Source organism: Pseudorasbora parva, chromosome 15, assembly GCF_024679245.1.
Source record: "Pseudorasbora parva isolate DD20220531a chromosome 15, ASM2467924v1, whole genome shotgun sequence".
Lineage (NCBI taxonomy): Eukaryota > Metazoa > Chordata > Actinopteri > Cypriniformes > Gobionidae > Pseudorasbora > Pseudorasbora parva.
Window position 1 is genome coordinate 39,296,353 of NC_090186.1, and position 13,678 is coordinate 39,310,030.

At 38.8% G+C, this 13,678-nt stretch overlaps 1 protein-coding gene across 1 annotated transcript in view; it reads right to left on the reverse strand.

Moving 5' to 3' along the window:
- mfsd2b (MFSD2 lysolipid transporter B, sphingolipid) overlaps positions 1-13,678 on the reverse strand; it is a 30,361-nt gene that overhangs the window by 2,371 nt on the left and 14,312 nt on the right. The window contains exons 5-12 of the mRNA XM_067418051.1: positions 11,530-11,653; positions 6,949-7,027; positions 6,576-6,757; positions 5,050-5,140; positions 3,987-4,108; positions 3,518-3,601; positions 3,234-3,317; positions 474-583 (exon numbers count right to left, since the gene is read on the reverse strand). Coding sequence (XP_067274152.1) covers positions 474-583; positions 3,234-3,317; positions 3,518-3,601; positions 3,987-4,108; positions 5,050-5,140; positions 6,576-6,757; positions 6,949-7,027; positions 11,530-11,653 — 876 coding nt within the window. The remainder of the gene's footprint in view (positions 1-473; positions 584-3,233; positions 3,318-3,517; positions 3,602-3,986; positions 4,109-5,049; positions 5,141-6,575; positions 6,758-6,948; positions 7,028-11,529; positions 11,654-13,678) is intronic.

Here is a 13,678-nt window from a genome sequence, read left to right on the forward strand (position 1 = left end):
CATCTCGTATTAAACATTGACATTGGTACCATAAGGGCAAATGCTCTTTGTAGACGGCACATAAAAACTGCAATTTACTCAACTGGGGCCTTTCCAATTAAGTAGACTATCTTTAAAAAACAAAAAATAGCATGACCCTGCCATGAAACCTGTTATTTGGAGATTGCTGGTTGTTAAACCTATATATGAATGTTAAAGCTTGGCTGGTTAAAATAAACAAAGTTATAATATGCTCTTTGTGGATCACTTTGAGGCTTTTAATGGAGTGGTAAGTAGTGATAGTCTACTTCCCTTAGTCTAATAAAGGAACAATTTGAGGGAGAGTAAATATTGACAATTTTCATTTTTGGGTGAACTATTCCTTTGAATGCGTGACATGAACTATATTTATACTACACTTTGAAGAAAAATTGATCTACACAAAGTATTGGATGCATATTCTGCAGTATTATATGTCGGTTTGGAGGACTCACCATGGTAACAAGAGAGAAGCAGCCACACTAAGCCCAGATGATACGGCCACAACATATGCCACTATCAGATTAGGGATGAACACCAGCATCACCGTGAATGGCATGATCCACTGCACAGATGACAATTTAAAAGACGTCATTGAATGTTACCCAGTGTACAAACAATTTAAAGATGCAATAAGTATGCTTTTGACCTCCAGAAATGAATAATGCATATGATGAACATTTTGATATCAAATACTGATATCAAAAAAATAAATAAATCTATATAAGACTATTGTCCCTTGACCACTATTTTCACATGACCAGCTGGATACTATTGATTTAGTTTAGGCCACTATTATCAGACACTTTCAGATTAAATAAATCATAGGCTTGCAAAGTTGCGAATGTGCTATTTAAGTCTAGGGGTTTAGTATAGAGTTCATGATCACTGACCGTTTAGATCATCTTTGTTGATCCTGGAACAACATTTGAATCAACCAATCAGATTCAAGTTTAAAGTTTATGTCTAGTTTAGACTTACAACCAGGGTCTTCTACATCAGTGTTATTCACCAATCATTTCCCTCTGATTTTGGAGAAATGTTATGGTTAGGGATAGGACTGCATTTTCTGACAGGAATTTTGTTCCAGGATCAACTAAATATGACACAGGAACATGTCTTACTTTGTAAAATCATGGTGACCGCTTTGTATCAGCAACTGAAATGAGGTCTGTGCTCAGAATGCTAGTTTTATATGCTAGTTCATATAATAATAATAATAATGCGTTTGATTTATATAGCGCTTTTCAAGGCACTCAAAGTGCTTTACATTGAAGGGGGGAATCTCCTCAACCACCACCAATGTGCAGCATCCACCTGGATGATGCGACGGCAGCCAAATTGCGCCAGAACGCTCACCACACACCAGCTTATGGTGGAGAGGAGACCGAATGATGAAGCCAATCAGGATATGGGGATTATTAGGAGGCCATGATGGACAGGGGCCAATGGGCAAATTTGGCCAGGATGCCGGGGTTACACCCCTACTCTTTTCCCGAAAGACATCCTGGGATTTTTAATGACCACAGAGAGTCAGGACCTCGGTTTAACATCTCATCCGAAAGACGGTGCTCTTTGTCAGTATAGTGTCCCCATCACTCTACTGGGGTGTTAGGACCCACACAGACCACAGGGTGAGCGCCCCCTGCTGGCCTCACTAACACCTCTACCAGCAGCTACCTGGTTTTCCCAGTTGGTTTCCCATCCAGGTACTGACCAGGCTCAGCCCTGCTTAGCTTCAGTGGGAAACCAGTCTTGGGCTACAGGGTGATATGGCTGCTGGATATGGTTTACTCTTTAAAAGGGAAGCAGTACACATTACTACTTCATTTTGGCAAATAATTTATTCACTCTGTGCACAAAATACATATGATACAATGCTGAAACATAAAACTAAAGAAAATACTTTTATATCCGCAACAGATAAATTAAAAACTGATTGAAATTGAATTGTTTTATTTTATATAATATTTTAACATTATTGATATATAATCATTTACAGTATTTAATATTTGTAAAAAAAGAAATTTAGCTTTTGTCATTTTTATTAAAAATGTTTCTATATTTTCAATATATTTTTATTTTATGCATTTATTCCATCTAATATTTATTTTTAGCTTATTACTGGAAACATTTTTTAATAGTTTTACAGCTAAACACTGCTGAACGATAGACCGGGTAAACCCAGCCTGATCTGCCGGCGATTTGATTTCGCCCGGCAACTCAGTCTGGAAACCTGCACATTCATTTCTACTGCTGCTGTTACACTTTTGTGGGAACCAATCACAGACTGGCTTATCCGCCTGGTGTGCTATTGCTGGGTTTAACACGATGACGGATAGAGAAGCAATGGGTTGTTGTCTGACGATCATGGCTCTTGTGGTCTGATTGGTTGAAGGACTATCCAATTGCGTACAGTCATTTGAATAATGCTCGTTGATCACGCCTCTTGTGCAGAAGAACATACAGAACAGACTCTCCAGACTAATGTTCAATTTTAAATTGAGCTTGGTCTGGTGATAGCCAGTAGCCTAGAAAACTAGACGCACCCTAGCAGCAGCAAATCTAATCTGCCGCGAGTGTCGTCTAGCGACTCTCAATACACTTCTGAACTGTAAAAACCAAACTCTGGTCGGGCCAATCATATCGTGTATAGAGTTGGTGGGCGGGGCTTAACATTATGATGGCAGAGTTGCGCTTGCGTGCTTCTAGTAAACACAGAAACTGGCGAATGGCGGTCTTTCGAATCAGCTTTGACCGCGACTCTGGAAGACTTGGAGTTAAGCTTTTCTCTGAGAAAAGACCAAAGAGCGGCACTGAAGTCATTCTTAAAAAGGGAAGATGTGTTCAGAGTTTAGCCGACTGGATACGGCGAATGTTTAATCTGTCAGCGAGCTCTGCTTCACCTTCGTTGCTCTGGTTGGTTGTAGCGCTATCCTATTGCTTGCGGAGGGAGTTTGAAAGACAACCGTTTATCCCGCCCCTCGGATTGAGCCGTCAATGGTAAGTTTCCAGACCAAACATCTTGATGTGGGTCTGGCTTGTCAGGCTAGATAGCCAGACAAGCTATCCGACACACTATATAGTAAATCCCAATAACTGCTGTTCATAATATGGTAGTATCCTTTGATCATATCAATCATCAATACTATTGAAGCTGAAGATCTACCAAATAAAGAATCAGATTAAGAAAAAGCAGTTAAAGTAACAATTACTGTTATGCCGCAGAACGCTGCTGTCTTCTTCCCAAACTTCTCGAGAAACCACTGCCAGAATGGGATACTCACTGCTGCCGACATCTGGGAAGATATAGAAATTCCGTCACACATTAAAGAATTATACAGATCTTTCAATCCTTCAAATTTCAATGTCAGATAAAGTAGCTAAACAAACAACCAACCGATGACAGGTCTATTGACATGGATATGGCATCAACAATATCTGTTTATTGAAAAGTTCATAGTGCTGTCAGCTTTTCATGTCTTCCTCAGATACTTACCAGGATTGTCAAAACAATGTTCTGAAAGTGGTCTCGAAGCTCCACTGCATACGTGCAGAACAGCACAAAGTTACTTTGTATCAACTGCAAAAAGAAGACAGAAGCAAATGGAAACATAATACATTTTTAATGATGTCATTAATTCATCCAGCCCAAAACACTGTGATTAAAGGAATAAAGCTCAGCCAAAGATGAAGGTTTTTTACTTTTATGTCCCACAGGAAAAATAGCCTATGGGTTTGGAACCACATAAGGGTGAGTAAATAATGACAGAATTTTCATTTTTGGGTGAACTATCCTTTTAAGAAAAACTGAAGGTTATATTCTGCTAATTTATTCAAACATGATGAAACGATATGCTGCTAATAAATATAATTCATTTCTTTCATTTCTCTAATAAACAAGTGAACAGATTGTGTACACTGAATGAACTATACAAGAATTAATTTCTGGAGGGAAAGCACGTTACCTGGATGGCCACAGATATGAAAAGGAAAGCTGCGGTCAGAGTGAGGTAGGACCCGTGCTTCATGACCAAAACAAAGCCCTTATGGAAAGGAATGGCTTTGTCTGTTTTAGAAGCGTAGGGATCTAATGCAGACAGAAATGTGGAAAAAACACAAATGTTAGACATGTTTTCTGAGGTAAAGTGTGACACACAGAGAAAAAGGGTGTCCAAATTGTACCTTTAGGGGTACAACAGCTTGTCACTGCACTGTAAAAAAAATATTGTTGGTTTAACTTAAAAAATTAAGTAACCTGGTTGTCTTAATTTTTAATTCAATAAACAAAACATTTTTAAGTTGGTTTAAAAAATAGAAACTTTAAATATTATTGTATCTGAACCACAAATGTGATAAATCATGAAAATGGCATAATTTGGCATGCTTCACTGCATCATCACCAATAAAACACACACAATTACCCAATATGCTTACAAAAATCTTTTAATAATATTTGAAAAAAGGTTGTCGATTCTCAATAATGTTCATTGTATTAACTCAAATTTTTAATTTCAATTAACTCAAAATTAAGGCAACCACAACTTATTTTTAAAATTATTTTTTTTGTCCTTTTTAACACAAAAAGGTGTATATTAGTTCCTTACTCTAAGGTACTAATATGCACCTATTAGGAGTAAAAAAGGTACAAAGATGTCCTTTTAAGGGTACTGCCCCAGTGACAAGCTGTTGTACTCCTAAAGATCCAATTGAGACACCCTTCTTCACTTTAAATTCTAATAATATTTCACACTATATATTTTTATCAAATTAATGCAGCCTTGGTGTGAATGAGAGACTTCTTTAAACAAAAAAAAACTTCCATTCAAAAGTTTGTGGTTTGAGAGTTTATCTTCAGAAAACATGGGATATAAAGTTGAAAAGTTCAAACTTCTTCTCTTAGACGGTATAGAAAAGAGCACAGAAGAGTCATTTGGAAATGTACATTTTTTGGGGTGAACTAAGCAAACTTTTCCATTCGGATGCAGTGGCTAAACAAATGTATGCCGTATGATTACTGCAGATGCTCACCATCTCTCTCTTTGACTCCCAGAAACATGACCACCGTACAAACCAGAAACAGCCCACCGATCACTCCGGCAGCTATCATGTACGCTTCCTTCTGTAAAGAGAAACAGACCATGAGAAGTGATGGAAAACGTCTGTCAACACATTTCATTCTGTTTTTAATACATCTTAATCTTCGGTTGCAGTTTTATTCCAGTACATGCATGTCATGTTCCAAATTCATTTCGTTGCTGCTTCAGACCTCGTACTGTATGGTCTTGGAAATTTTAGCGAGCTCAAATTAGGTACAACCCCAGAAAAGAGGAACTTTTCAATCTATTTCCCCCAAACAGGAACTGCTCTGCCCTAAACAACCTCAGGATTGTTTGCTATTTTTCCACGGACCGCGGCAAGCACTTCATTATTGTTCCAGATCAAAAGAGCCGTTTCAGAGGAGTCAGTTGGCGCACCCAGATATCCCACCGCCTTTCGGCCCGGCCACAGATGAATGGTCCGTGGTGGATTCGGCCCGCCACAGAGAGCTTTAACCAGGGAGACGCACTGCAGTCCAGCTCCAAATAGCTGTGGCCCTTCATGGTTCTCCATCATGGGTTTCCACTATGGAACCCTCAGCCACATCCACAAGCCAAGCCTGTCGGTTCACTCACAAGTCGGTTTTGACTGACATGGAGATCAGTGGCTCAAAATAGAGTTATACAGCCCCCTAAACAAACACATTTATTTCTTGATTCTGATGAATATAAATTGTTCCTCTGTAGGTCATGCTCTAGAAATGCACATCTAATTAGGTTTTGGGGGGATATGGTTCGATAAAAAACTTTCTTCTTGCAAAGCAGTTTTCTGTCCATGTTGAAACACAATCTCAAAACATTATGTTATATTCTATGATATTTAAATAGATGAACATGTTTTAATTAATGTGGCAACATCTTCAAGACACTTGAAGAAACCAATCTGCAAAGCTACCTGAAAAACTATGTGCAAGTGTACCAACCCAGACAGCAACATAGTGTTGGCCCAGATCCGGGCCACATCTGGGACACGTTGAATCCATATGAACCAGATGTGGCCCGGATCTGGGTCGACACTATGTTGCTGTTTGGGTAGGACAAAAGCTGTTTTAAACTCAAAGAGTGGTCACACCAAATATAGATTTGATTTAGTTAACAGAAGTTCATTGATAAATCAAATCTATTGATGACATTATTCTTAATTCCTAATTATTATTTTTTTGGGTGAACTAACCCTTTAAGTGCAGTGGTTCACTGGTGTACTTTAAGCTCAGTTTTAGGGTGTGTTCACACTTGTAGTTTGGTTCGCTTGGTTCAATTGGTCTGGACCAAAAAATTAAGTTTTTTATTTTTTTAAATTAATGCACACCAGTGTTCAGTTGGTGTTCACAATTATTCAAATGAACAGCACTAACAGAGAAATCACTCCAGGGTTAGTTTTAATCGACCAAACATTCATTTGAACCAAACGTGCCAAGTGTGAACAAACCCTTAAACAACTGTGATTGTGACACATACAGCATGAAACAGGAAGTCCTGTGATAGCGCCAGGGATCTGATGACCTCTGTGCCGCTGCCGTTTCCCAGGTGACCAGTCGTCAGGTTTCGATGCGGACAGTGCTTCAGAGTGTGTGCGCTCGCTACAATCTGACCCTGAATGGCGGCACCGACCAGCGTACCAAGCACCTCCACCGTCATACCTGCACATGCATGCAGAAAATTGTTCAATCATTTTTTACATTTGAAACCATTTCCAAGCATATACAGATCTCAACATTTATTTGAGGATTATCGGAGCACAGTGAAATCAGCTGTTGTTAATATTCTAGAGCAATCCAAACATGGGTTTAAAGATGAACACTGTTGTCTGTGTGTGTAGCTGTAAGCTTACGGTAAGCCGTAGCAGAGTCTCTCTCTCGCTGGTCGGTGCTCAGGAACATGGTCAGGGCGGAATAAGGCACATGGAAACACTGCAAGAAAGATTAAGAATGGAATTAAAGATGGAAACTCTGCATTTCAAACATAATCTAGGCATGTTCGACTTGAAGCGGCCCAGAGCAGACCGAGACTCTGTATGCTTTCGAATTAATCTCACGGTGCTTTGACGTCACACACTACGATCACTCCGATATATTGACATACAGTCAAACCACATGTGTTAATCAGAACAAATTCATCTTAATAATGTCAGATACATTTGATAGAAAGTTTGGTAGATTACAATCAGCTGTTAAATTCAAGTTCACAATTAGATAATACCAATTTAGGTCAACCAGACCAAGCAATGCTTCATTTTGTTCAGTCTGTGGTGTAAAAGGTCACATTAGCAATTTAAGAAAAAACACTAAAGAAAAACATGTTCAGGTCAAAGTGTGTGAATAATATTGGTCCAAAATAAAATACATTTTACTTATAGTCCATTGTATGAAGATTTTTTGGGGTAAAATATGTCACAGTTTACTTCGACACATAAATTAACATAATTTATATAAATTAACTATAGTGGTGTCCTGCACCCACTAGTAAAAAAATATATCTGGTGTCTGAATAGTTTTTGGTTTGACTGTATAACTGAGCAAACATTTTTAATTTTTAAAGCCATAGAAAATTATATGCAATATAATAATAAATGACAAAAAAAGAATTATTATTAAGTCAAAATAAAATAAAAAAATTCATTTTTGCTATTGTCTTCAGTATCTGTTTTATAACACTGAAATAAATACAATAAATTAAACATAAAAATCTGCTTAATGTGAAAGAAATCTCAATATTAAACCAGTGAATAAACAAACTATTATTTAGTGTAGACTTTCATAAAGCTTTTGCAGCATCTCAGGTTGAGCAAAGATTCATTTTTCGCAGTATTATAGCTTCTTTAGACCTGTGTTTTGGTTTCTATGTTTTTTAAAGGGATCCCCTGGTGTTGAGACTTGTATGGCTTAATATAACATAAATGATGTCTCTTACTGAATTATGTAGTAGAAAACCCATGAAAGATCTACGTTATTTTAAAAATCGATTTTATATTTGGACCATGGGCGGCGCCATTTTGTTTGCGTTCTAGGTTGATGACGTAGAGTGGTTGAACTCCTCAATCAGCTGGCATTACCCGTAGCTATTTTTACCACAACGCAACTCGAAAATTGTTTCAGAGTTAAACAAAACCAATGAATTCTTTTGTAATTATACTTAAAACACACTCAAACATACATGTGCACACAAACTCACCTACACAAGTCACAAACAGATCGGCGGGCGCGCACACGACAGGCTCTGTCTCAATCGAGATGTTGGGCAGCTCAGTCTCCACGACAGGGGCTGAATCTGAAATCGACCCTATACCCTTAAATAGGGCATTATTTGAAGGGACGGACATTTGTAGTGTTGTCCAACACCATAGTGGACATGTTCGAGTGCAGTCATTCAGTCTCACGTTCCACCGCAATAACGAGTGTACAGCCGATTTACAAACAGCTGTCCGACTTCACGCACTCAAACATACATGTGCACACAAACTCTCTCGCTCACACAGACTCACACACACCCCAACAGATCGGTGCGAACACACACACACACACACACACACCCCAACAGATCGGCGCGAACACACACACACACACACACACACACACACACACACACACGCACGCACTGCGTGCGCGCATACATAACCCTCAATCTATTCCCTGTGTTGATATCCTGTTCAACACATCCTGTTCCCTAGATAGACTGTTGATAGTAGATTAACTATAATGCCTAATGTGACCAGCAGAGGGAAATATCTAGGTAGGACGATGGGATAAAGTAACGTGAGGAAGAGAGGCAGGATGTTTTGGTGATGATGCATGGGATTGAGACAGAGCAGTCAGGTGTGTGTGTGCGCGCCCGCCGATCTGTTTGTGACTTGTGTAGGTGAGTTTGTGTGCACATGTATGTTTGAGTGTGTTTTAAGTACAATTACAAAGCAATTCATTTGTTTTGTTTAACTCTGAAACAATTTTCGAGTTGCGTTGTGGTAAAAATAGCAACGGGTAACGCCAGCTGATTGAGGAGTTCAACCACTCTACGTCATCAACCTAGAACGCAAACAAAATGGCGCCGCCCATGGTCCAAATATAAAATCGATTTTTTAAATAACGTAGATCTTTCATGGGTTTTCTACCACATAATTCAGTAAGAGACATCATTTATGTTATATTAAGCCATACAAGTCTCAACACCATGGGATCCCTTTAAAGCAACAGTACATTATGGTTTTTATAAAGAACCAGATAATAAAAAGATCTCATGAAAGTTAAATAAATGCCTATGGTTCAGGCAATAAATTATTTTCGGTTCTATTTGGAAGCTTTATTTTTAAGATGAAATAAATTATGGAGTGTGTACACTCTGAAAAAAGGCAAGCAAAATGATGAGTGATCCAAAATGTTGAGCATGTGCATTTATCAGTGGTTTCATAACCACTCATCCTTCCCATTTACATTATGTTGTATTATAAATCTCAACAAGAGACAACCTACAATCTCATAAATCACTGCTATTCATTTTAAGAACAACAAGCACTTATAAATGTGCGGTACAAAATCAATATTTATCAAAGTACAGCAAAGCTTCCTTGAACTTGCTTGCATATTGCATTGCATGCTTGCTATAAGTGTGCACTACTGTCAGCTAAAGCTTTTCTAATTCTCACGAAAGCCAAGTCAGCACTGCGGCAGACCAACGGCCTGAACGGCTACCAAAATAAATCTAACTACAGAGCGCTTCTCCAGTGGTGCTTCTGTTTCTTAAGAGTTCCCCATATTGTCCATTCGACTTCCATTAAGGGGTTTGATTCTGAGTAGCTGGAGGATTTGTTTATTTAAACATAAACCAAAGCCTAATTATGAAAAACTGACTAATTACATTCATGTAAACTACCGGTACTACAATCTTATACATACACAGTGGAAACAGCTGGTGTTTCTCAGCTTTGTGCTTACAGACAATGAAGAACGCTAAAAGAGGAAAGCAGCATTTATCCTCTCTGGTGGTTTCAGGCAGGTTGTACCATGTATTTATCAAGTAGTTAGAATGACTTTTCATTACAGCGTAGACTGATGCGGTCAGAACGGCTTCCCCACTCCAGCACTTATTGGCGGGTTTTTACGGAGGACAGTGTGTGCCAAGCCATAGTAACAAAGGATAGAAACACAAATAAATCATGGAAAACTCCAAGCAGGCATCAAAGAGGCTGGGCTATAACCACACTCACTTTTGTTGACAAGCATTTTTAGCAAGATTAAATGAACTTGAGAAGCAACACTGCATTAGATACACTACCTTCCAAAAGTTTGGGGTCAGTGGGAATTTTTTATATTTAAACAAATATGTGTTTTCCGGGTAATCTGTAAATGATTATTTAAGAGTAAATTATATGACAACTTTAAAGCAGCACTAGGTAACTTTTCAACCTTCATAATATATTTTTTAAGACTCTTGTGATGATAAATCGACTTACAATAGGTTGAATGACACGTCTGCCATAGCCTGATGGGGTCTGTATCGTTTTTAATCGTACTTTTAAACTTCGGGTTTCGGGTAGTAACCTGAGAAAAAAAAAGAACTACAAAATTCGACTGCTTTACGGCATATACGTCACTTCCACCAACACACACACTTCCTTACATTCGGACGTGCGAGCCCAACTTTGTTCGTCGGATAATATAGTCATGTCCGAAGCAGCAGAGACAAATAAGAAAGAAAAGGTTTTGTTGGAGGAAAGCAATAAGAGGAAATGAAAAAGTGATGGGATTAAAGGCAGGACGAGGATCAAAATGTGACCAGCGTTTGCTCGTCGGCGTGAGCTGAAGGAGGCGCGCCTGACCGATGCTGTCATGCTTGTTATGGTGATTACCGACCACTCAAACATTGAACTGAAGTATCATATAGATTCTGTAAAACGCTAACCAATAGACTACTATAATGACGCTGGCTTGTAAACGTGAGCATCGTGATTATTTGGCGTTTGAAAAAAATAAAACCCATGAAATTATATTCATATGACATGCTGAAACATAAGCCACTGACTGTAACGTTACCAGGGATGAAGACATTTCACACGCGACGCCAGAAGAACTCCTCTTGCAGTGTTCAGGGGAACTGTTAGTGCTGCACCGACCCGCGGGGCGCTTTTATGAAGTTATTTGGCCCGCACCGCACCACTGTATATATTTTTACAACCCGCCGCGCACCCGCGACCATTAAATAGACATACGGGGTCCGCGGGTTATGAGACGACCCGCGCATCACTAGTTCAGGGCTATCAGGGTTGTCATGTCAACAAATGCACGTGCGATGGCATCCCCTGTTGTAGGATTACAGAGCTTACGACAGTAGTTGAGGACATTATTTTTTCCAAACTGTAGGGGGACCCCGAGAGCAAAAGTAGCCAAGTGCGGCTTTAAGAACATCAATGCTGGATACTTACTGTGATGAGAGTTTGGTAGAGACAGTAAAAGCCAAGATACCAGATGAACCTCCCGTTGGTAAAAGGTGGGACAAACCAAAGGTAGAAGTAAGAGACCACCACAAATGGAGTACAGCCCACCATCCTAGAGGAGAAAAGAACACATAAGGATATATGTGATAAAGTGTAAAAAAGTATAAGTGTAAAAACACAAAATATGTTTTATAATATTTTGTGGTATTGAGATATCACTGTCCACTTTTACAACATTAAATAGATCTGAGTACGATAATCAATATGCACATGCACATGTTTTGGGACAATATTTCTGGCAAAAGCAGTTTGAAAGGATCAAGTCATCTGGGCGCAGGAAGTGCTAGAAAGGAACTAAATAACATTGTCTTCGATAGATGTCCTGTGGTTTACCTAATCTCCTATTTTAGCTTCTGTACTAATCAATATAACCTAAAAAAGGCAGCTTGAGTATCATCTTAAAGCTACAGTGCACATTTATTGCAGATTTGTGTGTCTGTGTATCAGTGTTGTCTCCGTTTATAAGGATGCTACAGCAGACTGTATTAACACTGGATCGCACACTGACACAGAGTGAAGCAGGGCGGGGGGAATGTGTTGGCCATATATAATTCATACTGATTCAAATCTTCTATAGCATTACTGCAGAGGCAGTCAGCTGGGGAGGATTTCAAATACTAGAGCTGAATATGCCTTTTCTCAGTGATTTATCACCATACATGCTAAATTATGAAGGAATATATTCTACACTTTGTAGATTATTTATAAAGTACAATTTATAAATAGATTCTTGAAGCGAATGTATGGAAGAAATATACTTTATGTACAATAAGTATACAAATGCAGATGTGAAAGATTGGCCAGCAGACAGACAGAGTGTATTTAGGCCACGCCCACAATGGGGGGGCGACGACAATCCAACGCTCTCCGTTGACTTTGTATTGCGGCCTGTGAGGCGGCCTCCTTGTCATTTCGGACTTATTACAAAAAACAGAACAATGTCTAAAAGCTGATGTGTGACAAGATGTGCAGCAAACAAGCTAAAAACATAACTAAGTTTTATAAGCTCTCGACCAAAAAAAAAACAGCATTTAAGGAGACAAAAGTGGATACAGGCAATAAGATGGGAAGCTTTAGCAGAAAGAATGGTTCAATGTTGGGATCCTGACACTCAGTATGTCTCAGTACGCCTACGTGTGCAGTAAACATTTTGTCAAATATCCAAATGTAAGTTTTAGATATTATATTTCCTGTCGCTGATTACTTTCCCCTCCAGTGGGCGTAGTTCTCAGTGTAGTGTAAATAGCATGACAAGCTCTATTGCATGTTTCCACTTTTTTGCCTTTAAACGCTCGTTTTTTGGGTCAGCAGCTTATTAACACTTCTGTTTTTTGGCTGTGGGTCTTTTTAGCTTGTTTTCTCTACACCTTGTCACATATCAGCTTTTAGACATTGTTAGATTTTCAGATTCAGAAATAACAAGGAGGCCGCTTCCCGCAATACAAAGTCAATGGAGACGGTTGGTTTGTTACCCCTATATATATTATAATATTCGGAATATTTCCAATTATCACATCATACAACAAAAGTCTGTTTTGAATGAATACCTATATAGTTTGTCATTTCAACAATGAGTCTGGTAGCTAATAATGAACAAACAGTCTAAAATGTCACAAACCAAAAATACACATCAACAAAAAGGTTCCCAGATCGTTATCAAAAACTGTCTTGAGTTATGCTTAAACGTAAGTTCAAGGTTGTTGCTTTTTGTGCTGATTTATAAATTTAAAAAAACACTGTTTACACAAGTCAATTTTCACGAATGAAACATCACGACTTACACTGTATTGTTGTGTGCAGGACACACTGGCACATGCTCTAACGAAAAGAAATCTGGCAAAACCGGAAATGGGTGCACATAATTGCTTTCAGCGTGTCGCATTTGAGTATATTTCAGTCTATAGCCGTTTTCCATATCTCTCTTTGACTCAGTAGTGAGACCTGTCCCACAGTAAGCAACCGTTTGCTGAATGCTGAATTCAGGTTGTTGGCTTTCATCCTAAATTACGTGACCTTGTCAACTCTAGAACTATCACAACCCTGTTCCTGTAAAGAAAACCTCAATGTTTGGTCAGGT